Source organism: Theropithecus gelada, chromosome 3 (genome assembly GCF_003255815.1).
Source record: "Theropithecus gelada isolate Dixy chromosome 3, Tgel_1.0, whole genome shotgun sequence".
NCBI classification, from domain to species: Eukaryota; Metazoa; Chordata; class Mammalia; order Primates; family Cercopithecidae; genus Theropithecus; species Theropithecus gelada.
Window position 1 is genome coordinate 156596977 of NC_037670.1, and position 22935 is coordinate 156619911.

General features: G+C 50.0%; 1 protein-coding gene across 2 annotated transcripts in view; it reads right to left on the minus strand.

The window, feature by feature from the left end:
- The window catches only part of PLXNA4 (plexin A4), a 519820-nt gene that overhangs the window by 34260 nt on the left and 462625 nt on the right, over positions 1–22935 (minus strand). For both annotated transcript variants that reach the window (XM_025379046.1, XM_025379047.1), the window contains 7 exons: positions 22347–22493; positions 21431–21665; positions 17326–17468; positions 10930–11198; positions 7783–7849; positions 6785–6931; positions 2114–2273 (listed from right to left, as the gene is read on the minus strand). In XM_025379046.1, coding sequence (XP_025234831.1) covers positions 2114–2273; positions 6785–6931; positions 7783–7849; positions 10930–11198; positions 17326–17468; positions 21431–21665; positions 22347–22493 — 1168 coding nt within the window. The remainder of the gene's footprint in view (positions 1–2113; positions 2274–6784; positions 6932–7782; positions 7850–10929; positions 11199–17325; positions 17469–21430; positions 21666–22346; positions 22494–22935) is intronic.

A 22935-nucleotide genomic window follows, 5' to 3' on the forward strand; every position in this document is an offset into this window, starting at 1 on the left:
CAGATAGTCTAGAACTCTGGCTTCAGGAGGCTTTGCATCGCATAAAAGACTTGCTTTGCTGGGCTTGTGCTCCCAGGCTTTCTGAGGGAGCGATTTAAGGGACTGTCAGGACGAAGGTCACGGGGCTGCCTTCTGTGAGCCCCTCCATGGGAAATCACCTATTCTTAAGCACAGAAGCATACATCTCCTCATGCAGCTGCATGCAGGTGCTCCTTCTGTGTTCTGGCACACCTTTGCAATCTCAGCTTCCAGCATGAAGGAGCCTGCTCCTATCACAGCTCTCCCTCTTGGCCCCACTCTGTCTGGACTCTCCTCCCACCTGAATTGCATTAAGGACCCTGCAAAGCTGAAGATGCCCACAGATAAAACAAAGGAACAGTGGGTGCTAGCTGGTTCCACTACCAAACTCAATTCTCCCTGGAAAACCCCTTTAAGGAGTATCCCACTCAATTGTTTGGACGTGGGGAACACAAAAATCCTCCTTCCAGGAACTGTTCTGTCTCCCACTGGGCCATGACAGGTTCCTTCACCCTACGAGTCTGTGGGATCTTCATGGCAGCAAAAGCAAATCAAATGCACACAGACACATAGGCCTGGTCTGACTCTAAGGGCACACACGTGAGCACACACTCACACCCCTCCCCACCACATCACATATTGGCTTCCTCTGTGTCGCAGAAACAGCATACTCAGAGACACCTCCACAGTGGAGGGAGACACATGCTCACCCAATCTCCCTTCCTCAGCATCCAAGCTCAGAGCACAGGGCCAAACAGCTTCAGCCAAGAGCCAAGAGAGAGGAGATGGGGTTAAATAAAGAAGTGAGAATTTAGAGGAGTTGCTACAACTTCCTGATCCTAAGAATCTTTAGGCATCAGAATTCAGAGGGAGGGGGGTGAAGCAGTGGGAGGCGACGAAAATTCCCTCTGGATTCTAGAAAATAGCACAGATGCCCGTCTGTCTTGGATGGCTTAGCCAAAGCCAGCTTAGAGGCCAGATGGATGGATTAGAGGCGTCTGAGGGGTCCTCCCACCACTATGTTGCCAGGAATCTCCAGATACGAGCATATACACACATCAGTGCTTCTCCCTCCATGCCCAGCATCAACAAACAGGCACACTCAGTATCCTTATATTATCCTCATAATCAGTGACAGCAGCAGCCAATACTTACTGAATGTGTATGATGGACCACACACTGCATTAAAGAGGCTTTTACATGCATGATCTCACTGAATTCTTACTACAAGGCAGGCACTATGATTATCTTCATTTACAGCTACGAAACTAAGGCATACACACAGGTTACTTGACCAGGGTCACAGAGCTAGGATTTGGAGGCACCAGGACTCAAATCTAGATGTGTTTGATGCTGGCCCACAATGCTGGAACCACCTCTCTTCCCCGTGGGCCTCTTCAGATCCTGGGGCTCCCCATGAGGATTTCCCCCAGATAGCATCCTATGAAATGCTTATGCAAACCATAACTGGCTTTAAGTACAGGTGGCCCTAACCAGCATGTCCTTGTTTATAGAGGCTGGGAGATCTATTCATGGAACATTGAGTTAAAATGTCATCCTTCTCCCCAGCAGGCTGTCATATCTCATTTTCCCTATACTTTCTCTCCATTCTCTATCAGTGATCCAGCTCCCTCAAGCTGTAGGCATTCGGCAAAAATTATAGCCACAGAACTGAGTGGAAGGGAAGAGCCTCGGGTGACGACAGAGGTGGTGGCAGGACCTTGGGACGCAGGAGCTCAGACTAGCGGACTCTGCCCTTAAATCCCTTTCTTTCCAGATATGACTCCTTCATTTCCCACCCCTCTGCTATTCAAAGGACCCCAGAGGCATATCCTGCCAGGCAGATCACCAACAGACTACCAAGTGACTTGCGGCCTCCTCTCTGCAAACTGTTCACTGGCCAGCTCTGGTCAATTCCAAGCAGTCCAGGAAGGCAACCCATGGGCTCCTCGGGGGTCCGGGCATGCCTGACTCTCTCCAGCCAGTGATTCTCCCCCTTGGATCTCTACCCCAGCCCTGCCTCTGCTGACAGGAGAAGGTGAGGTATGTTCAGGACCAGCCACAAGGACAGCCCCTGGGTGGACAGCCTACTCACCCAGATCCATATCTGCAGCTTTGGGCCGGTGGGAGCAAGGCACATTCTTAAAGATGGCATCTAGAATCTTCTCCTTGACCTGAGTGATGGTGTCACAGTTGAGGATCTTTACTGGGACCTCGGGGCTGTTGGCATTGTCTGGGCTGACACAGCTCAGGACCTGAAGGAAAGGTGGGGAGAGGAGGATATGAAATGGGGTAGCAGGAAAAGCTCCTAGATCCCCAGCAGCACCCTGGGATCCCATTCTAAAAGGCTCTTCCTCTCTAGAATGGGCTGGGGAGGAGTAGGGTGGCTCCAGGCCATCTGTGCTCCCACCAAGTCCACTGCCCTTTCCTGTCTGGGTAAGCAGGACAATGCCTTGGCTTCAATGTCCTTGAGGGAGTGCAAGCTGCACACTTCACTCCTTGTCAGAACAAACTTCATTAAAATCCTGATTTTTCAAAGGGACAATGCCCAAGCATGTGGAAGCAGTGAGGGGAAATTTGCAACAGAACACACACCAATGCATCCATGCACACGTGCTATCTCTCTCACATGCACACAGGAGGCAGTGTCGCAGCGGCACACCCAGACCCTCGCCCACCTCTGAAACCCCCTGCCCATCCATATGTGTCTGTCTCCTTCTTGTCACTCCTTCTCAGATGCACACTCACACACAGAACTAATAGGAATCTGGCTTCTTTCTCCAAAGATTTCACAAGCTTCGATTTTTGTGAAGGTTTCATTTGCCTGATTAGAGGTTGGCAAATCTATAAGACACTTAATGTATTCTTTAAAAACAAAAAGATGCCCTTTAAAGATTGCAGGTTCAAGACACCTGAGATTCTTTCCTGGCCCTGAACTTGAACCCCTGTGTTGGGGGAAGAAGTGACTGCATAGTTCAGGGCTTCCATTTCTCTTTTTGGAACTAGTAGGAAAAGTTAAAACTCTGCTTCACCAAGCTACCTTTTTATTTTTTTTTTCCTTGAAAAAGTTCCGGGCTTTTCCTTTAAAAAGAACAAGGCTTTTCTTCTCTTGCTGTTCTCACAGTGGGATCTTTCTAAATCGACGGCACCGTGTGGGCTCCTGGGTGGACTGGTGGGGAATGGGGGTGGGTGCTGTGGGTACTGAAATAGTGAGGGCACAAGATCCAGGGCAGAGAAGCTGGGCATCCTAGGGGTACTGATGCCAAGTGGCCCTCCCCTTCTGGGCTCCCGAACTCTCCCTCGGGCCCTGCTGCCAAAGAGCCCTCTGTGAGTCTCTCTTCTTCTTGGAAATTTCACTCCCTCTGTGCCCCCATAAGCATTTCCCAATTGTCCTATCTGGTTTGCAGAGCCAGACACCAGTCTCTCTCCCACTCCACCCCCCTTCTTGCTCCATGTGGTGGCAATCAGAACCCTGGGCTCTGGGCACCTGCCTTTCATTAGCAACTAGACTGCTATGAGCTCCAATGGAAACATGCTTATTCCATTAAGAAAGGAAAGAAAAAAAAACCCTGAAATCTATAAAACCAAACTCTTACCCTCAAAATGCCCTAACCTGAAAACAATGATGGAGAGACCTCTGCCCTGAGCATCCCATGTGTGCCTCCTCCCAGCTCCCCCCTCCTTCTAAGAGTCTTCTGGCCCCTTCCTTCTGCTCCACAGCTGAGAAAAGCCTGACCCCTGGGCCGTTCTGGCAGCCGCTGCTGTCCTGTCCTATGGGCCCTGGTGGGGCAGCTCAGCCTTCCCAAGACAGCAACATGGTTTGCTCTGGGCTTCCTCCTCTGAGGGACCCATGAGGCAGAGGCGGCCACCTAAATGTAATCTCCTGGCATTTCTAGTTGCTGCAGGAGTTCAGCATGGCCTCATGAGAACAACTCCATGGTGCACTTCAGGGCAGGGGTTGGCGTTCTAAAGTGGAAGCAGTGGCCCCACAGAAGGGCAGAGCCCCGGCCACTGGCCAAGCCAGAGCTCCACCCACAGGTTCCCTTCCCCCATGCTCCTTGGCTAGTTTGTGAACAAGCTGCCTCATGATTTCTCTGCCAGGGAACTGCCTCTCAAACGCTAATGTGCACACAAGCACTTGGGGGCTTTGTTGAGATACAAATTCTGATCTAGGAGGTCTGGGATGGGGCCTGAGATTCTCTGTTTTTCCAGGTTCCCAGGCAACTAGCTAATGCTCCTAGGTTCCCCGGTGGGCATCTAGTGCTCTAGCAGGCTTCCAGGTGCATGTCTAGAACTCCAGCAGGCTCCCGGGCAGGCACCTAGCACTCTGGCAGGGTCCCAGGTGGGCATCTAGTGCTCCAGCAGGCTCCTGGGCGGGCAATTAGTGCTCTTGCAGGCTACCAGGTAGGCATCTAGCATTGCCTGGCTCCAGGCTTCCACATGGGCACCTAGTGTTCTAGTGAGCTCCTAGGTAGGCATCTTACACTCTAGCATCCAGACGTTGCTGATGTTGGTACTGGGGCACTCCCACTAGCAGGGTCCTTGGCCACACCAGTCCAAGCTCCAGCATCAATCCAATAAATCACTAAACACTTAGGAGGCATACTTGACTGCAAAGTGGTACACTCACTCTCCCCACAAGCCTCTTAGAGCCTCTCTGTGGTTATCTCTCCCGCCCAAGACAAGGCTACTCTTAGCAGGCCCATAGCACTCTGGGCTCCTCCAGCCACCGCCGAGTCCCAGGACTCCCTATCTTTGTATTTGGCCTGCTCTTCGGAGTCTGCACGCCCTGTATGCTGCCGTCCTGCACGATTTCTTGCTGTCTGCCCACACCCTGAAAGGGCTGCTCCCCTGCACATGTGCAAATACCTTCCCCAGGCCTGAAGGCGGCTATTAAAGCTCCCTGTGGCCGTTTCTTCTCCAGGCAAAAAAAACCACAGTTTCTTTCCTCTCTCCTCACTGCTCCTGTCCCCAAGTGTTCCCACCTAAATGGATACTGGTCGCTGAACCACTCCAATGTCCTCACGTTCTCTTTAAGTTGTGGCACCTGAAATCAGCTCAGTGCACTAGCACTACTGTGGCCTCTGGAACAAAGGATGCTACAATCTGGGGACAGAACATGATTACAACTCATTGTGTTGGATTCAATATTGGGAAGGTGCTGAGGAGACAGGAAAGAAAGGGAGTGGAACGGGGAAGACAGGGTGGAAGACATTTACGCAGTAGTTCTATCTCATTAAGAAATCCATTCAGGTCTCTATTTCTGGAAGGGTTTTTCCCCCCTTTTCCGTTTTAATCGGAGCCTCTCTCTCTCTCCTTCCAAGCAGATGGTAACTGCCAGGAAGCAGGGGCCTCGCTCGCAGGCTGCTCCTTTGAATCTTCATAAGGAAGCCAATCCCCACAAATCTGTTCCGACGTCTACTGGGATTCCCGGGGCTTTTGGAAAATGAGAGTGGGATAGGTGGATCACGGTCGCCGTCTTCCCAGCCAGCAGGGATGGCTTTGTTCAGAGGTGGGAACTGTCTCCCCAGCTGGCCACAGGGTCTGGAATTTGCCCTCAACTCACAGCAGTTGGAGGGGTTGTCCGGGAATCACACTCCCTTCCAGTCCTACCACGCCCCGGCCTGCTGTGGCTCCCTCTGCATTTGAACTTCCGTCTGTTCCCCGTCCTCATCATTCCCTTCTGTCTCTTTTCCTTCCATTCTTGGGTGCCACTTGCATATCACCCTCAACACTCAGCTTTTATCTTTTCATACTCCCTCCTTCCACGTCCTCTCTTTCTCAGAGAGAAAGGGCTGGCTGGAGATCACAATGATCTCCAAAAAATCCTGAGAGTGAGCTCCCTGGGTTTGAAAAGACAGTGAGCAGCGAGTGGACGCACGGTCACAGTGGGGAGAGGCAGGCGGGGCCTGTGTGACCAAGCACTAGGGCATGAGTATGACATGGGCTTCACCACCTGCTCATCTTGTCCCATTGGATCCCCTGCACAACTTCACTCTGAACAACTAGGATTATCCCCACTTTAGTCGGTTCTGTTGGTGTTCTCATTTTTTCCGATAAAGACACCCAAACTCAGAGAGATTAGGGACCTATCCCGATTTACCCTGTTGGTCGAAGGCAGAGTCAGGGCTCAAATACAGGTCTGTCTGATCCCAAAGGCCATGCTCTTGAATGCTAAACCTTGGTGCCTCCTAGCGTAGCTGTTTTTGTCAGGTGAGGGAGCCTGACCTTAACGGAGGGGATCCCTATGTTCCTTCGGCAAACGCCTTGCACCACCACGCCCCCTTGGCTTTGCATTATACAGCTCGGGTCACAGTTGTATTTGAACTTAGAGCAGAAGGCAATGTGGGCTTAAGAACTATGAGGAACTCTTTCTAACTTCCTTTCCTCTCTGTCCCCCGCTGTCTGCCTGCACGGACCTCTTCTGTAAAGCATTGACTCTAAGCTGGGAGGACAGAAGAGGAGTTCACCTGGGTCAAGGGCTATGACCCTATAACTGGTGTAGCTAGAAACCCCCAGTTCATTGGCTGAAGTGTCACTCAAATGTGTCTGAGCTACTGGTCCCCAAATCCAAATGCGCTGGTGAAACACAACAGTGGAAGTCTGGGGTGATAGACACAGGGGGAGCACCTGGCTGGGCCCATACAGCAGACACACCTGGAGAGGTGACCATTCAGCCTTTCTGTCATCCCCTCTGCTGAGCAGGGCTACCCAGGACCGAAGCCCACCTGTCAAAGCCCCAGGGGAAACAGATGGGTGGGCTCACCAGGGTTTTGTAGTCAATCTGCTGGCGGATGAGCTTGTCCTCGCTCAAGGAGTAGCGGGCCTCACCCGTGATGGCGTCGATGGGGCCCTTCTCCATCTGCTGCTTGATGGCACAGAACAGAGAGAAGAGGGGCTCCCCGGCACACTCCTGGAGGTGAGAAGAACCTCATTGGGAGCAGCTCCTGGAACATTGGAGTGCACCCCCGAGTTCCTACTTCTCCAAAGGGCGGCTTCCATCCCCTGCCAAGTCCCTCCACCTGCCCCCACCTGCTTTTATACTCAGCTCTTCAATCTCCTTCTCTCCAACTCCTCATCCTTCAGGGTGGCATTCCTCCTGGCTCTTTGCATCACAGGGTCTTTTCCCATTCTGCCCATTTCTCCTTTCCTACTGCCGCCTCTCCAGGGCTCTTTCTTCCTCCCCCGCTCCCCTCCCCTCCCCTCCTGCCCTCCTCTCAGCTCCTCCTCCCCGCCAAACCCCGCTCTCTCAGAGGCTCCATCCAAAGGCAGAGGTCAGTCCTGGGTGGCACGAACTCCTTAGAACATAAGTTAATAATTGGAAGCTGAGCCTCTTCCACCTCCCAGGCGCATCCTTGGCTTATCTGCCGCAACATGCGGCTTCTGCACCGGCCCGGGGCCCTTATCAGCCTCAGTAAGTCTGGGGCTGGGAGAGGGAAGAGGAAAAGCAGAGAAATAATGGGCAAATTGTTTTTAGCTTCAAAGGGGGATTCAGCTTTAGGGACCATGCAGGGCCTCTCAGGGCTCATCTGTCCCTCGCCAGGAGGGAGGAAACTAGCTTCAGGAAGACTGTGTCTTTGGAGCTATGATGGACTGCAGGCCTCTGTTTTCCTAGACAGTCCATGATAAGGATGGATTCCATTTCTTGTGGGGTTATAAGAGCCAGGCCCAGTAAGGGAGAACTGGGGGTTGTGGAGTGATCCCCAGTCAGGCTGCAGAGAATGAACGAGGCAGGGCCAGAAATACGTCCACATCCAACCCTACCTTGAGGAACTTGTAGAGGAGGAAAGTGAACCAATTGGTCAGCATCTTCTCAGCCACCGACTCAGTCCTGTCAGCAGTCACCAAGGGAACCAGCGGAACAAGACAAAGAAAGAAGCAGCTGGTCAGAGCCCGCAGGCTGGGAAGGGCAGGGGAGGAATTGTGCATTGATCTTGCTGCTTCTAGCGTTTAGGCCAAATCTTGAGATCCTAATGAATATAAGACTTTCATGGACTCCTAGACGCCCCCATAATGGTAAGACAAGCTTTTCCTACAAAGCTGGAAGATGACATTTTGGGCGTCAGGCTGTGGGAGGGTTTTTGGCTGGAGTGCCTTAGAGCACTGCTGACCAATTGCACATTCTGTGATGATGTAAATTTTCTCTACCTGTGCCGTCTAATATGGCAGCCACCAGCCACACGAAGCTACTGAGCACTTGAAATGTGGCAGCATGTCTGAGGAACTGACCCTGAACTTGTATTTATTTTTAACTAATTTAGATTTAAATAGTCACATGTAGCTCAAAGCTATCCTATTAAATAGTATAAACTTAGAGAACTTTACGGGCTAGTTGTGTTCTTTTGGGTGAAAAAAAAAAGAATCCCAAATTCCTGGGGAGGTACCAATTTGGCAGGGAATGGGAATAAAGGTGGCGGGAGAAGGGTCCATGTCAGAAGGCCCAGATGGCCAAATTGAGCCTATAGCCTGAGCTAAAGGCTCCTGGCATTCACAGCAGCATAAAGCCATATACTCAGCTCATCCCAAGCCGTGTCAAAACTGTCCTATTGCGGTTGGGCGCAGTGGCTCACGCCTGTAATCCCAGCACTTTGGGAGGCCAAGGCAGATCATGAGGTCAAGAGATCAAGACCATCCTGGCCAACATGGTGAAACCCCATCTCTACTAAAAACACAAAAATTAGCCGGGCATGATGGCACGTGCCTGTAGCCCCAGCTACTTGAGAGGCTGTGGCAGGAGAATCGCTTGAACCCAGGAGGCGGAGGTTGCAGTGAGCCAAGATCTTGCCACTGCACTCCAGCCTGGCGACAGAGTGAGACTCTGTCTCAAAAACAAACAAACAAACAAAAAACTGTCCTATGGCAAAAGCTTCCACATCCTTTGGAACTTCCCTTGGGAGCCCTTTTACAGTTTCATTTGCAATGACAGAAAGTTCATTCTTGAGTCTAACTTGTGTCTTTCATGCTACAACACAAGCCCATCTACTCTTTTACTTTGGAAGTGAAGATGCAGAAGCAGTCAGTAAGCCCAAGGACATTCTTGGTTGCATCCATTTAGAGAAAACAAATTATGTTCAAACTTGCACTAAGTATGTGGCCAGTTCCAGAGAGAAACTAGCCCATCCAGGTATGTCTGGATAGTTTAAAGTTGCAGTTGCCAGAAAATGCTAATAACTAAAATCCCAAGGTAGTTGGGAGGCTGCCAGCACAAAATGAAGCTGGGAAGAGAAAAGAAGGAGGAATATTGAAAGGAGGTAGGCAGCCAGGGGCAAGAAGAAGAAAAGGAAAGGAGAGCAGAAGGAAGCAAGAGCATCCAGGAGAACAGGAATGGAAAACAAGGGTGGGGAGACACAGAGGCAGAGTGAGACCACGCCGGGAAGTTGTCGGTGGGAGCTCTGGCAGGCAGTGGCAACCCTAGAATTATGCCAGTGGGTGGCTGCGTGGTGAAAGTAAAACAAAAATCAAAATGATCTACCTTGCTGTTTCCAAAGCTGTCTGCTGGCTCTTATATGCAGCAGACTTTTGCAGCTGTGCAGGCAAATGCCCACTGCTCCAGGAAAAAGCCTGAAGTAAACACTTCTGAAAGCCAAATCTATCTGCTGGACCAAGTGGGAACCACTGAAGCCTAGCCTTAGACCCAGAGACCAAAGATGGAAGTCTGAGGGACAGGCAGAGAGCACATGAGTGGTCTAGGCAGAGGGCTAGACAAAATGACATGATGTGGGAGTTTTCTAACTTCAGATATGCCAAGGCCAAAGGTATTGGAATAACGGCCTAGAGGAGAAATGGTCGTAGGGTACACAGAAAGTTCAAACAGAAGCACTGATAGAGTGAGACAGTCTCTAGTTCCTATAAGGCCAAAGTCACAGGATAAGGTTATGTCTTTACATAGGACCTTTAAGGTTTCAACAGTATCAAGTCTGAGGCCTCCAGGGTGTTGAGTGGTGGACTCTGGTCCCATTTAGAGCCTATAGCAGGTGCCAGGAAACACTCGCTGGGCTGCACTGAGTGAGACATCACCAAAGGACTTCCCTTCAGTGCTTCTCAAACTTTAATATGGATTGGGATAACCTGGGTTCCTCGTTAAAATGCAGATTCTGATTCAGTGGGTCTGGGAGGGCCTGAAATTCTACACTTATTTATTTATTTATTTATTTATTTAGAAACAGGGTCTTGCTCTGTTGCCCAGGCTGGAGTGCAGTCGTGAGATCATGGCTCACTGCAGCCTCAAACTCCAGGGCTTAAAAGATCCTCCTGTCCTAGCCTCCAGAATAGCTGGAAATTTACAGGTGTGCACCACCATGCATGGCTAATTTTTATATTTTTATTTTTGTAGAGATGAGGTCTATGTTGCCTGCTATGTTGTCCAGGCCAGTCTTGAACTCCTGGCCTCAAGAGATCCTCCTGCCTTGGTCTCCCAAATTGTTGGGATCACAGGCATGAGCCACTGTACCTGGTCTGTGATTCTGCTTTTCTAACAAGCTCCAGCATGCTCCCGATGCTGCCCCCTGCCACCTGATGGCATGAGGCCACAGGTCTTCTCTCCTAATCCAACTTTGGACTTAGATAAGGCCAGAGGATGGTCTAAGTGACCTCTGAAGATTCCATGAGAGGAGATTGCAGTAGACAGGGTCAAGATTAAGTAGAAGGGCAGAGAAGCAAAAATGGAGATTTGACATAGGGGCAAGAGAACAAGAGGGTGAGCCAACAAGTCCATGCACCCTTGACTCCTGAGGACAGTGGACAGATTCTTCTCAGCGGGCCTGCAATGTAGCCCTGGCTCTGGGCTAGTTAGTGCCTTGAACTTAGGAACGTGACTGCTCTCCTAGGAGCTCTACCCCAGTCTCCCTGCAAGGCACGGTGAGCCAGGTGCATGACTGGGCTGGAGCAGGGTGCCGCAGACTGCACCCTCACCTCCTGAGCAGCAGCTTGGGGTGGTTCTTGCTCTCCAGGTTCTTGTCTATGAGGTCGGCCAGCAGCTGCTTCAGCACATCAGTGGCGTACTCCAGCTTGCTCTGCAGCACGGTCATGATGAGCGAGGCCACATTGCCACGGTCGCGCATGGAGAAGCTACGCTGGGACTCGAGCGTGCGGATGAAGGACAGCAGGAACACCTTGTTGTTGATGAGCTGCGCGAAGAGCTTCAGGCCTTTCTCCACACGCTCCTGCCGGTAGCCTGGGACCTGCAGAGAGACCTAGGAGTCGTGATGCCATTGGTAGGGTGGGGAGCTCAGTGACCTCCCCATGGGACGGCTGTGCCCATACCCATGACCCTCTCACCCACCAATTAAGCCACAGTTCACCTGGCTAATGCTGTGAAGCCCTTAGCACTGAGTTAAGTATCTGATTAACCTCGATTGCAGCCTCTAGTTTAGAGACGAATCAATTGAAGCACAGAGAGGAGAGCATCACATGGTTAGTAAATGGCGGGGCTGGGATGGCACTCACTTCTGCCAGACTCCAGAGCTCTTCCCTGACGGTGACGCAGAGTTGATGAGGGCCCCTGTGCCATGGCAAAGCACCTCACAGTCCCTGTGGGGAATTCCAGGTGCCCAGGGCTGTCATGGTTTACACCCTGAGAATCCCCAGCCCTAAGCCTGGGACTAACCTAATGCCCACCCCTCTTCAGCCCTAGGGGTGCTGTTGACACACCAGTGGCCTCAGAGTCAGGACATCTGGGTTCCACGTGGATTCTGATACCACCTTGCTGGGTAACACTGGGTAAGTCTCTTTCCTTTTCTGGGGGCCTAAGTTTATCCACATGATCAAAAGGGAAGATTGAGCCCAACCATCTCTAAAGAACTTTCTAACTCTAGCATTTGCTGTTTTCTTAGGGACTCTTTCTAAGACCCTGCTCTATCTAGGGGAAGAGGAAGAAGACGGTCTTATTTTCCTGCCTCCATTGTCTGTTCATTGGGAGATCCCTGCAAGGGTGTGCCATTCACTCAGCAAACATGAGTCAACAACTCAGGTAAGTACGGAAGATCCACCTCTGAGATGTCCAAGGGTGTGCATTGCAATCCTGTCAGTAATAGCTCCAAACTGGAAATACTCAGATGTCCAGCAACAAGAGAACAGGTGGAAGAACTGTGGTGTATTCTACCTAATGGATACCACACAGCAACAAGAATGAATGACCTATGGCCACACACAATAACAGGATGGGTCCTGCAAATGTACTGGATGAAAAAAGCCAGATGCTAAAGAGGGCATAGTCTTCATAGAATACCATTTAAAGAAAGATTTAAAAAGCAGATAAAATTAATCAATGGCTGTAGATAAATGGCTGCTCTAGTGGGTGGCTGTAACTAAAAGGGGGCACCCTGGGACTCCTGGGGGACTGACCATGTTCTGCTTGGTGCTGGCTTGATGGGCATGTTCACTTGGGGAAAAGTCATTGAGCTGCATGCTGACAATTTGTGCATGATTTGTATGCATGCTTCTGTTAAACCAAAAAACTTACTTAAAAAGTCAGCTATAGGATCTGCCCCCAAGGGGGACCTTCTGAGAACACTGCAGGGTGTGTCTCCTGAAGTGGGGCGCTGGAGGAGGCAGGGAGTGGGAGGGATGGTGTGGGGAGGTGCCTTCGGAGCCACACCTTGAGGGCTCTGTCTCCCCGAGGGGGTGGATACTCACTGTCTCCCCGAGGGGTTGGATACTCCAGTTCTTTGAGAAAGAGTGTCATGTATACAGCAGTAACGAGCCTGGTTTCAGAGTCCATCACACTTGGGTTTAATTCTGTCACAGTCATTTCCTAGGGCCCTTAGTGACTCAGTTTCTTCACCAGCAAAATGAACATAATGATAGCTAATATTGATATAGATCTAACTCCACACTACTATTCTATGTACTTTAGAAATACTGACCCACTTAATGCACACAGCACCAAAAAGGTAGGTTTGTTATAATCCCTATGAGGGACCCTGTGAGGCTAAGGAGCTTCACAAAGCCCCAAGACAGAGAAGGGTGGAGGGAGGTCATGAATCCAGGCACTTGGCCCCTCGTTCCGCCATCTCCAGGGACCATGATATGAATTGAAAGGAGAGAGTGTATGAAAAGCTGATGCACAGCCCAGCTCCTAAAGAGCAGGTACATTCTCCTGCTCTACTCTTGAGGTTTTAAATTGGGAAAAATGGAGATGGCCAGAGAAAGCCTTGTTTAACCAAAGTCACAGGGTGGCAGAACATTCATGATCCTCATTACCAATTCCCTGTGTTCCAGGCTCAGGGCAAGGCACTGGCAGGAGGCCAGGTTCAGTCAGACCCAGGCCCTGTCCTGAGAATTTCAACCAGGAGGCCAGCCCCAGTGAGTCCTGAGGTCCCTTCCACAGTGGGAACTCTGCGAGCCAGCCCTGTACCCTGCACAGACGGGCTCTCATTGAAACCTCCAACTTGCCGGGTATCAGTAGCTCCTATGGATCTGGAAGCTATAGGAAACGTGTGTGTTTCCAAATCAGGTCCATTTTCATTTCTCTCACTGTGGTGCTGGTCGTTGGAGGGCCGGTTCTCAGGAGACAGATGGGAACAGCCAGAGACAAGCAGGCTACAGCAGGCCACAGCCCCTGCTGGCGAACCCCTCACCTCCGGAGGTGGGACTAGCCTCTGCTTTCTTCATGCCCGCCTCCCCCAGTTCTCCCCTCCACTGGGGGCTGATGAGGGAAGGACAGCCTTACCTTGCCATTAGCCCAAGCCTCCATTGCCCCATTTATCTGTCTTCCAACTCTGTGACCATCCCCGTCACATACATGCCGCTGTCCTTCAAATTATTCAGAAGAGCAGTTCTACGACTTGTTCTAATAATAGTAGATAATGTCATTACTTGAGCACCCACCATGTGCAATGCACAGTGCCTGGCACATTACACACATTGTTTCAATGAATTTTTCTAATGATCTTGCAAAATTGAGCGAACAATCTCTCAGAGAAGCTATTGCAGCTATTCCAAGGCAGCCTATCTCATAACAGGCAGAGTTGGATTACGAAACCCAAACTTGTTTGGCTCCCAAGTGCCCGTTTGTCCTCCCCATCTTTCACCATGTCTAGCCCTACCCCTGGGCTTGAGAGCTGTCTGAAAGCCAACTCGGACGTCTCTCTAAAGCCTTCCTGTGCAGGGCCTCCCACCAGCTCAGACTGGCTGGCTAAGGGAGGGCAGTCACCAGAAGGTTTAGCACTATGGCATTTAGAGAGGTGGAAGAGGACATGGGTTGGCCAGATAGCACACTTGGTGTGAGGATACACTCTGGGCTTCTTGCGAGGCTGCCCTTTCTCTGTGTGCAAAATGCACATGCCTCCTGGGAAGAGGTCCAGGTTCCTGGGAAGGAAGATTTTAGCAAAGCCACCTACAGCGAAATAGCATCCTATTCAGCAGCATGGGTTTTAGAAGCAGAGAGACCACAGTGACTCGTAGGTGGAGGAAAACTCCATCACCTCTGGGCTCTATTGCCTCTCCTGTAAAATGAGAATATGAGTGTCTATGTCATAATGTTTTATGAACATTAAATAAGATAATGTATGTAAAGTGCTTGGCATGCTCCATGCACACTTAAACGGGGACAGTTTTATTACCTGCCTTTCAGACTCCCTGGACTGCCTTCCAGGGATCCCTTTCCTCCAAGAGTTTCCCAGACATCTAGTGCATCAGGACAGTGTTTTGGGGTGTGGGAGGTAGGAATTTTCTCCCCACTTTATGAAGGAAGGAGATGGAAGTGAAGTGTCTTTGTAAGGAGTATCCAAAACAGTTCCTCACTGTTGCCTGCCACCCTCCCCAGCCCAAGCAAATGCTACTCTGAAACAAGACTTTCTTTATTCACCAGATGGTTCTCTAATTTAGTTGAAGTCTGTGAGTATAAAACTGGATAGTAAATTTTAATTGTAACCCAATAGGTTAGAGTTAGGAGCCAATGATAGGTTGAAATTGGGAGTGGAAGATTGCTCTGTATTTTAAAGGGTTGCTACATGACTAGTGCCTGGGAAGCACCTTTCTTGAAGGCCTGGATTTAACCCAGAGAGCCCTACGTGAGGGGGCTGGGTGACCTCCCCTCCAGGACAGCCTGAAGCAAGAGGACACCTCCTTCTTCACACTTCCAGAGGTGAGCAGGAACCCCAGTGGCTGAAAGGGTTGGGAAATACTGGTTTGGATTAATCAATGACTTGTTTCCATACTCAGAACACCAAGGGGGAGAAACTACTTCAGGGGCAAGAAGGGGTTGGAAAAAAAACAAATAAGAAAACAGTGATCCACACACAGTCCCTCAATTTCCCATAGAAGGCTGGATCTCACATAGCTCCAGGCTAATGCAGGTCAGTAAAAGTTCCGGAAAATCCAACTTAAAAGTTACATCTTTAAAGGAAACCTACTTAGATTTGGAATTCTGAACTCATGAAGAAAGGAGAATAACTTTATATACTCGTCCTCGCTGCATTCTTATTTAGATTATTCCATCCCATCCACAGAGTAGTATGGGAATGTTCAGACATAATTTCCTTTCCTACAACCCCATTTCCACCTTAACTCAGCCAAACACACAGATACTCATTTATTCAATCATTTACCACTTCCCACATGCCCACTATGTGCCAGGCACTCCACTCTGCTGGAATTTAGAACTACAAAGATAAATAAGGTACATGCACAGTCTACACATCCAATCACACATACACGTGTGCACACAATGGTCTTATCTTCTTGTCCCTCTCATGTCTCACTTTAAACAGGAATTTGCATACTCTCCAGGGCCCTAAGAGAATCCTGGTAATTTGAAGCAAACAAAGGTGAGGCTGGAGAAAAATAAAAGGAAGGGAAAAATGAGTGGGACTGGGGGAGGAGCAAAGACCAGGAGCAAGACGAAGGAAATGGATGGATAAAAGTATCAGGATACACGTTATGTTTTTATTTATGCACGGGATACATGTATACATGCATGTACACATACATACCTATAGACAGAGAGAAAAGGTACCTTGACAGTGAGGACATAGAGACCGTCACCTCCAACTTCTGAAAGTGTCTCTTGGTGTCTATCAGTTGAGGAGCCAAAGGGAGCCTCCTCCAGAAAGAAAAGCTCATGTCCTCAATATAGAAACACACACAAGCGCATGCTTCATGCAACAAGCAAGTATGGAGAAATGTGTGTGCCACAAATGCCCCTCTGGACTTCTCACATTTGCTGCAGAGGTACACAACCTACTACATTCCCTTGGAGAGCCCGCTTAGACATTCCCTCGGGTGTCGGTACCTGCAAACCCACACAGCTCCTGAGTGATGGGTCTGTTTTTATTTTATGGACAATGTAAACCTTGGAATTAATCTTAGTTTGCATTGTTGCTTTGGCTGTAGATTTTTGATCCATCCACAGCTGTAAGGCAGGTCACTGACATAGCTCCCCAGAAGTCCGGCACAGAGGCCTGTTGTTGGGAGGGAAGACACTGACATCTAAATGCCTGAGCTCAAATCTCCCTTCGGCCCCCACCAGCTCTGTGGTCCCAGGCAACCACTGAACTCTGGCCCCTTAGTTTTGTCACCTGTATAATGGCCTTACTTACTGCAGAGGCTTCTTGGGAGGTGAAATGAATGAATGCATGCAAAGTGCTTAAACTGGGCTAAGATGTTAGTAACAGTCAGTTCATAGTGATTACTCCTTAGGATTATTATTCTGTCCTGGTCTTTTCTCATTTATATTTTTCACTTTTCTCTGGTATTTCTCTCTGTAAGCCATTCCAAAGCCCTTTCAGAACAAAGTATAATATGAATAGACACATAAGCCAGATACCATGCTAGACAGTAAGCAGGATAAAGTGTTCAAAAGATGAGGTCCCTGCTGGTAGAAGAGAGGGTTATGATTTCTCATTCACATTTCCACCCCGCTTCCCAACACATCGTTTACCTTTTCCAATTAAGCACTAAGTGGTAAATCCCTTATATATTGAGTACCAAGTATGTGAGTCAAATGCCCTACTTCATGGACCCTTAACCAAAGGTCCCTGAGGTTCCCCAATGTACTTGCCATGTTTCTTGTTTCTGTGCATATGTAGTTTTTTCTGGGGAGAGGGACATCAACTACTTCCATTCAATTCTGAAAGGGCTCCATGACCCTCTAAGATCCGAAGCCCTACTCACATCTCTGTTCCAAGGTTCCCTGGCTTGGCCCCACCTCTTCCAGAGGGATGGGCTGATGCTGACAAGCTGGGGGACCTTGAGCAAGTTGTGTCCTCTCCCTGGCCTTAGCTTTCTCACCTCTGAAAGAGGGGCTGGACTTGAAGATCACCAACACACTCCCCTGCTCTAACGCCAGGATGGAGCACTGCTTCTCACCTCGAGGTCCCGGAGGACAGGGTGGTCTTCAATTCCTGGGAACAGCACCCGCATGGTATAGGTTCTGTAGTCCAGGAAGGGAATCCCGGCTCCATCCAGGTCACTGGTCAGCTCATGGATGTCCGTCTGGAGCTCGGCAAAGGCTGGCACGAAGAGAAGCCTGTGAGATGGCTGGATAGGGAGGCCCCAGGAGTCACCTCCATCTCAGAATGCTCAGAACCCTTACCTAAGCCCCTAGGAGACATGAGCAATGGACCACGATGGGCAGGAATAACTGGAGATGCTGTTTACTTAGCTGGGATTGGGATGAACTGCATTAGCATGGGAGAAAGATGTAGTGCAAGAAACCTTGCATTGGGGCTAAAACCTTTCCAAAGCGTGAGTGATGGGGGATGGTGGGTGAGGCTGTCCACAGATCTGTGCTACTGCTGGGCCAGGAGAGACTCCCCATCTGAAGATGAAGGGCTTTGGTTTGCAAAATATGCTGGGGAGGGGGATGTAGAGGGATGAGTAAGAGAAGGGAGAGGTACCATGAGTAACTGTCCATTCCTGATGCTGGGTTTTATAATAGATTTCCTTATAAGATGACAAGAACAACTTCTGATAAAGGAAAACAAGTTTAAAGACACAAGTCTGGACCATGCAGCTCATGAGAGCCATCAAACCTCCAAATGGGGCAGAGATGGAGGCTCAGCCACACTCAAATAGTCCTTCTGTATAAATAGGCAAGGTATTTCTCTGCCCTTCCTTCCTCAAGGTGATGCTACTTGATGGTGAATTATGACCTGCATATGGGCACTGCTGTGTGTGGTGGCAGCTTAGGTCTCCAGATGAACACAGTGGCAAGACCCTCCAGGAAAGTGAGCATGCAGTACAGCCTGAGGCTGTTACACAGCGCCAAAGCTGTCACCATACTTCGTTCTGAGAACATCCTCCCCCAGGGCCACCCTCTGCCACAGGGGTACTCAGGGGTGAGGCACCCAGCCCTTCCCTGCTCTGGCTTTCTCTTTGGTGTGTGCACACACACATATGTGTGCATGCATGCACATGGACAACCAGGACGGATTAACACATGCTGGCAAAGAACAGCCAGTGGGCATTGACTACTAAAAAATATTCCTTTCTATTTACATAATCTCAAAAATAGGGAGAAAATATTTTGTGAACTCAGAAGGGATGAACAAGCCCAATGTGGCTCTAGAGCCTCAAAAAGCAAGCCAAGCGCTCAGTGAGCCGTGATAATTACAGAAACACAACACAGCCACTCTAGGAACTGTCTACAGGGACCCCAGTCTCGCCCTTGCCCATGAGTTGGGTAGAGCTCCACACTGCAGAGCAGACTTCAGGCCCTCAAATTTTGGCTTTCTGTGCCAGGAGAATACCAAGACTGCTTGTTTGAGAAAGCCAAGAGGATGCCACCTGGAGAGGCCTCTGCAACCTCTCCTGCTGCTCCTCTTTCCCTGCACCCCTGCACCTCTGCACTGGCCACACAGACACAGGGGTTCCTGATATGTAGCCTGACTTCGACAGTAGAGAACCCAAATGTATCCAAGTGGAGCCTGCACCAATGTGTGTGCATGTTTTTGGCATGTGCTGTCACCAAAACCCCTGGGGAACACTCATGTATGTCCTGAGTGAGGAACATGGGTGTGTATGCTTATAGGAGAGCATGGGAACATGTGCATGAGCATAGGTGTGGGTATGTGGGCACTTATCTGAGTGTGTATGTCAGGGAGTGTGAGTGTGTGAGTGTGACAGTGTGCGAGCATGAGTGCATGAGGGTGTATATGTCAGTGAGTGTGTAGGCATGTGTGAGTGTGAATGTCAGTGAGTGTGTACGCATGTGTGAAGGTGAGTGCATGGGTGTGAATGAATGTATGTCCATGAATGTGTATGTGTGTGAATGTGAGTACCTGCGTGTGTCTCAGTGTGTATGTGTGTGTGACTGCATGAGTGTGCATGCATGTCAGTGTGAGTGCATATGTGTGTGTTGGTGTGTATGCAAGTATGCATGTGAGTGCATGAGTGTGAGTGTATGTGTGTATGCATGTGTGAGTGCATGAGTCTATGTGCGCAAGCACTTGTGAATGTGAGTGCATGAGTATGTGGGCATGTCAGTGTGTGCATGCATGTGAGTTGAGTGCATGAATGTGTGTGTGAGTGTGCAAGCGTGCGTGAGTATATGTCAGTGTGTATGAATGTGAGTACATGAGCGTGTGAGCACAGGAGTATATGTCAGTGAGTGTATGTATGTGAAAGCATGAGTGTGTGAGCATGTCAGTGTGTGTGGGCATGTATGTGAGTGCACAAGTGAGTGTATGTGAGTGTGCGTGCATGTGGGCATGTGAGTGTATGTGTTAATCCATAAGTGTATGTCAGTGTGTGTGGGCATGTGTAGGAGTGTTTGCAAATACATGGGTATGTTTATATATCAGAAGCTCAGGCCCATGAAGGGCCCAGCTGGGTGTCTTCTGAGTTTGTGTAGAGGACGTCCTGGCTGGCTGTGAAGTCTTCAAGGAGACCCCTTGGCTTGGACCAGTGCAGCCCTGTAACCGTTCCGCAGCCGGCTCTGGCCACCCTGCAAAGTGTTTCCGTGGCTAGTCTGACAAGTCCTTTGCTGTAAGGCCCCCTCTTCCTACGTGCACAGCATAGCTCGCCCCTAAAGTCTGAAGCCAAGGTTTCCTCCTGGGGCCTCAGCTGACAATCCTGGGCAGGAGCTCCCCTCGGCTGCCCCCTCCCAGTTGGGGTGCTCAGCCCACAGGGAGAAGGGAGGGTTGGCTTTTTATCAGTCTGCAGCTTTCCTTTAAGTCACCAAGCGCCTCCAACATTCAAAGCAGCGTGCCTGCCACACATAAAAGAGATTCTAATCACTACACCTAATTAGAGGAAAGAGTACATTGCGGAGAAAAAAATTAAGCAGCGTAAATATAATAAAAGGCAGTAATTAACGGTCCCACAAGACGGATGCTGTGTTGACAGCTGAAGGATGTAGAGAGGGGATGGAATGGATCCACTTCCCCATCAAAAAGAGCTGTGGCTGCCCTGGTGGGAATCGGTGTGAAGTGAGAGCCCCACGTACGGGGCCAGATTTACTCCATTTATAAATCTACAGCAAAGAACCAGCTCAGATCCTCCCAGGATGAGTCACAAAATGATATCCTGGGGGTTACAAGAGTCTGACTCCTAAATTTCCTTCTTGGATTTAGTGCAGCTGATTTCACTTTATGGTGGTGTTTGTAATTTTTTTAATACAAGCTGTGAAGCACCCTTCCTTCTAAATCACAGATCAGCCCTACAGCCTTACCTTCCTGCTAGAGGAAGAAAGCTGAAGATTGCTGAAATGCGTCATGTTAAGACACCCCCAGATCTCCCCTTGAGTAGAGTGCAAAACCCACTCAGCCAGGATTCCAGGTCTGGAGGCTGCTCTAGTGGGGTGGAGAATGATCCTAATCTGACACCTTCAAGGAGAGGGCAAGGAGACCTTGGCCTCTCTGGTGTTGCCAGGATAGGGCCTGCTTGGGTATGGGTGTGGTCTGGGATGCAGGTATAGGAACTATAGAGTGAGAGGCTTTGCAGGTAGCATGCACAGCCTCCAGCATTGCCCACAGCTGCCTGGCCTGCTTGCTTGTAAATGAAACACATGTATACACACACACACACACACACACAGCCTCCAGCACTGCTCACAGCTGCCTGGCCTGCTTGCTTGTAAATGAAACACATACATATACATACACACATGCACACACACACACACACAGCCTCCAGCACTGCCCACTGCTGCCTGGCCTGCTTGCTTGTATATGAAACATATCCACACACATACACAGATGTGCACACACACACATGCACACAGACACATACACGGCCTCTAGCACTGCTCACTGCAGCCCAGTCTGCTCGCTCGTATATGAAACATACATACACACACAGAGGTGCACACACAGACACATGCACACACACATTCACACAGACACACACACCGCTAGCCTCTAGCACTGCCCACTGCTGCCCAGCCTGCTTATTTGTATATGAAACATATACATACACATACACAGATGTGCACACACACACACACGGCCTCCAGCACAGGGCCACTCAGTACCTTCCTTGCACTCCAGGGCCACACGGGACTCCAGGTTGTCCATCTGCATCTGCAGCCGCTTCAGTGTGAGGTCACTTTCGCGGGACTTGCGTTTATAGGCGATGAGCACGGCCACGATGAAGATGATCAGGAGGCCACCAGCCACCGCGATGCTGACGATGGCGGGCAGGCTGAGCGGGCTGTCTGGGGCGATGTACACCATCCCCGGGGAGTACTCCATGCCACCGACACGGGCCTGGGGGCACACCGGGCAAGAGGGAGCTGGGTGTGGGGACACAGCAGCTTTGGCAACAGTCCCAAGTCACCCAGGAACTGGTGACCAGGGCAGGATGAGGGAAAGGAGACCAATCACTGGTGTCAAAATAGACAAGAGGGCATGGGGGGCTGGGAGCAGGGACAGATGCAGCTTAACAGAGCTCACCACCAACTGGAAACACCTCACCTCCTCTTATTCAGGAGCGAGTTTTGTCATCTTCATAAGAAAACAGCACACAACTGGGACCTAAACACAGTCTGCCACCAATGACTAGATCCCCTAAGATTTATGCCCATTCTAAGGGTGCACAATGGAAGCACAGAACATGATATTAAGATATTACAGACTTCCGTGGGCCAGCAACGGCCTTCTCCTTGAAGACTTTCTTGTTTGTTGCAGATGATTTAGCAACTATTTAATGCTGTTTTGCATTTTCCTTATTGTTGCACCAGCCAGCATGGAAAGAATGACAATACAGAAGAGAGAAGCTCAAAAGGGGACACGAAGAAAGAACTTGGGGTGGGTGGTAGCTAGAGGAAAAGTTATTTGTGGGCCAGAATCCCCTCTTGGAAAGCCCTGGTGGCCTGAGACAGAGCTGGGCCGCTCACACCCACATCCCTAGTGCCCACTCCATCCGGGATGGGGTTTTCCCAGTCTCACCATCACTTTGTGCCTGCCGATGAGGTTGGGGGACTCGCAGAGCAGCTGGACATCTGATACGGTCACGGTGCACGGCTTCTCCCCAACCAGCACAGTGTAGTTCAGCTTCACATTGCCCCCAGCCACAGGCGGGATCAGGTTCTTGCCCTGTACAGATGGGAAAGCCCCAGTTCCCATCCCAGAGTGAGGACCACAGCTACCAGCTGGCTCTCATGTCCTCCCACCTGGAGGTCCTATCCTGCTGGTGAGCTGGTGAAGAAGCCACCTTTGGTAATAAGTGCAAAAAATATTCGTGGCACGACTACTACCATTGCCTCTTCCTCCCAGTGGGTAATCAGTTATCAAAGTATTCCTTTCAGCTTATCCCAAATGCAGCCTCAGAATCCTTCTCAATGCAGAGTTGGAGTCAGTCACTACCGATTGATTCAAGTTGTCATGAACTTTAATTAACTTGTGACCCATGTTCCAAAGGAGGCCCTATGCTGTGGTTCGCACAAGGCTGCCTCGGAGGAAGCAGTGAGCCTGACCTACCAGTACTTGGACTTTCAGGACAATAAAAGCTTGAGAGTCAAATAGCCAAGGTGCATCT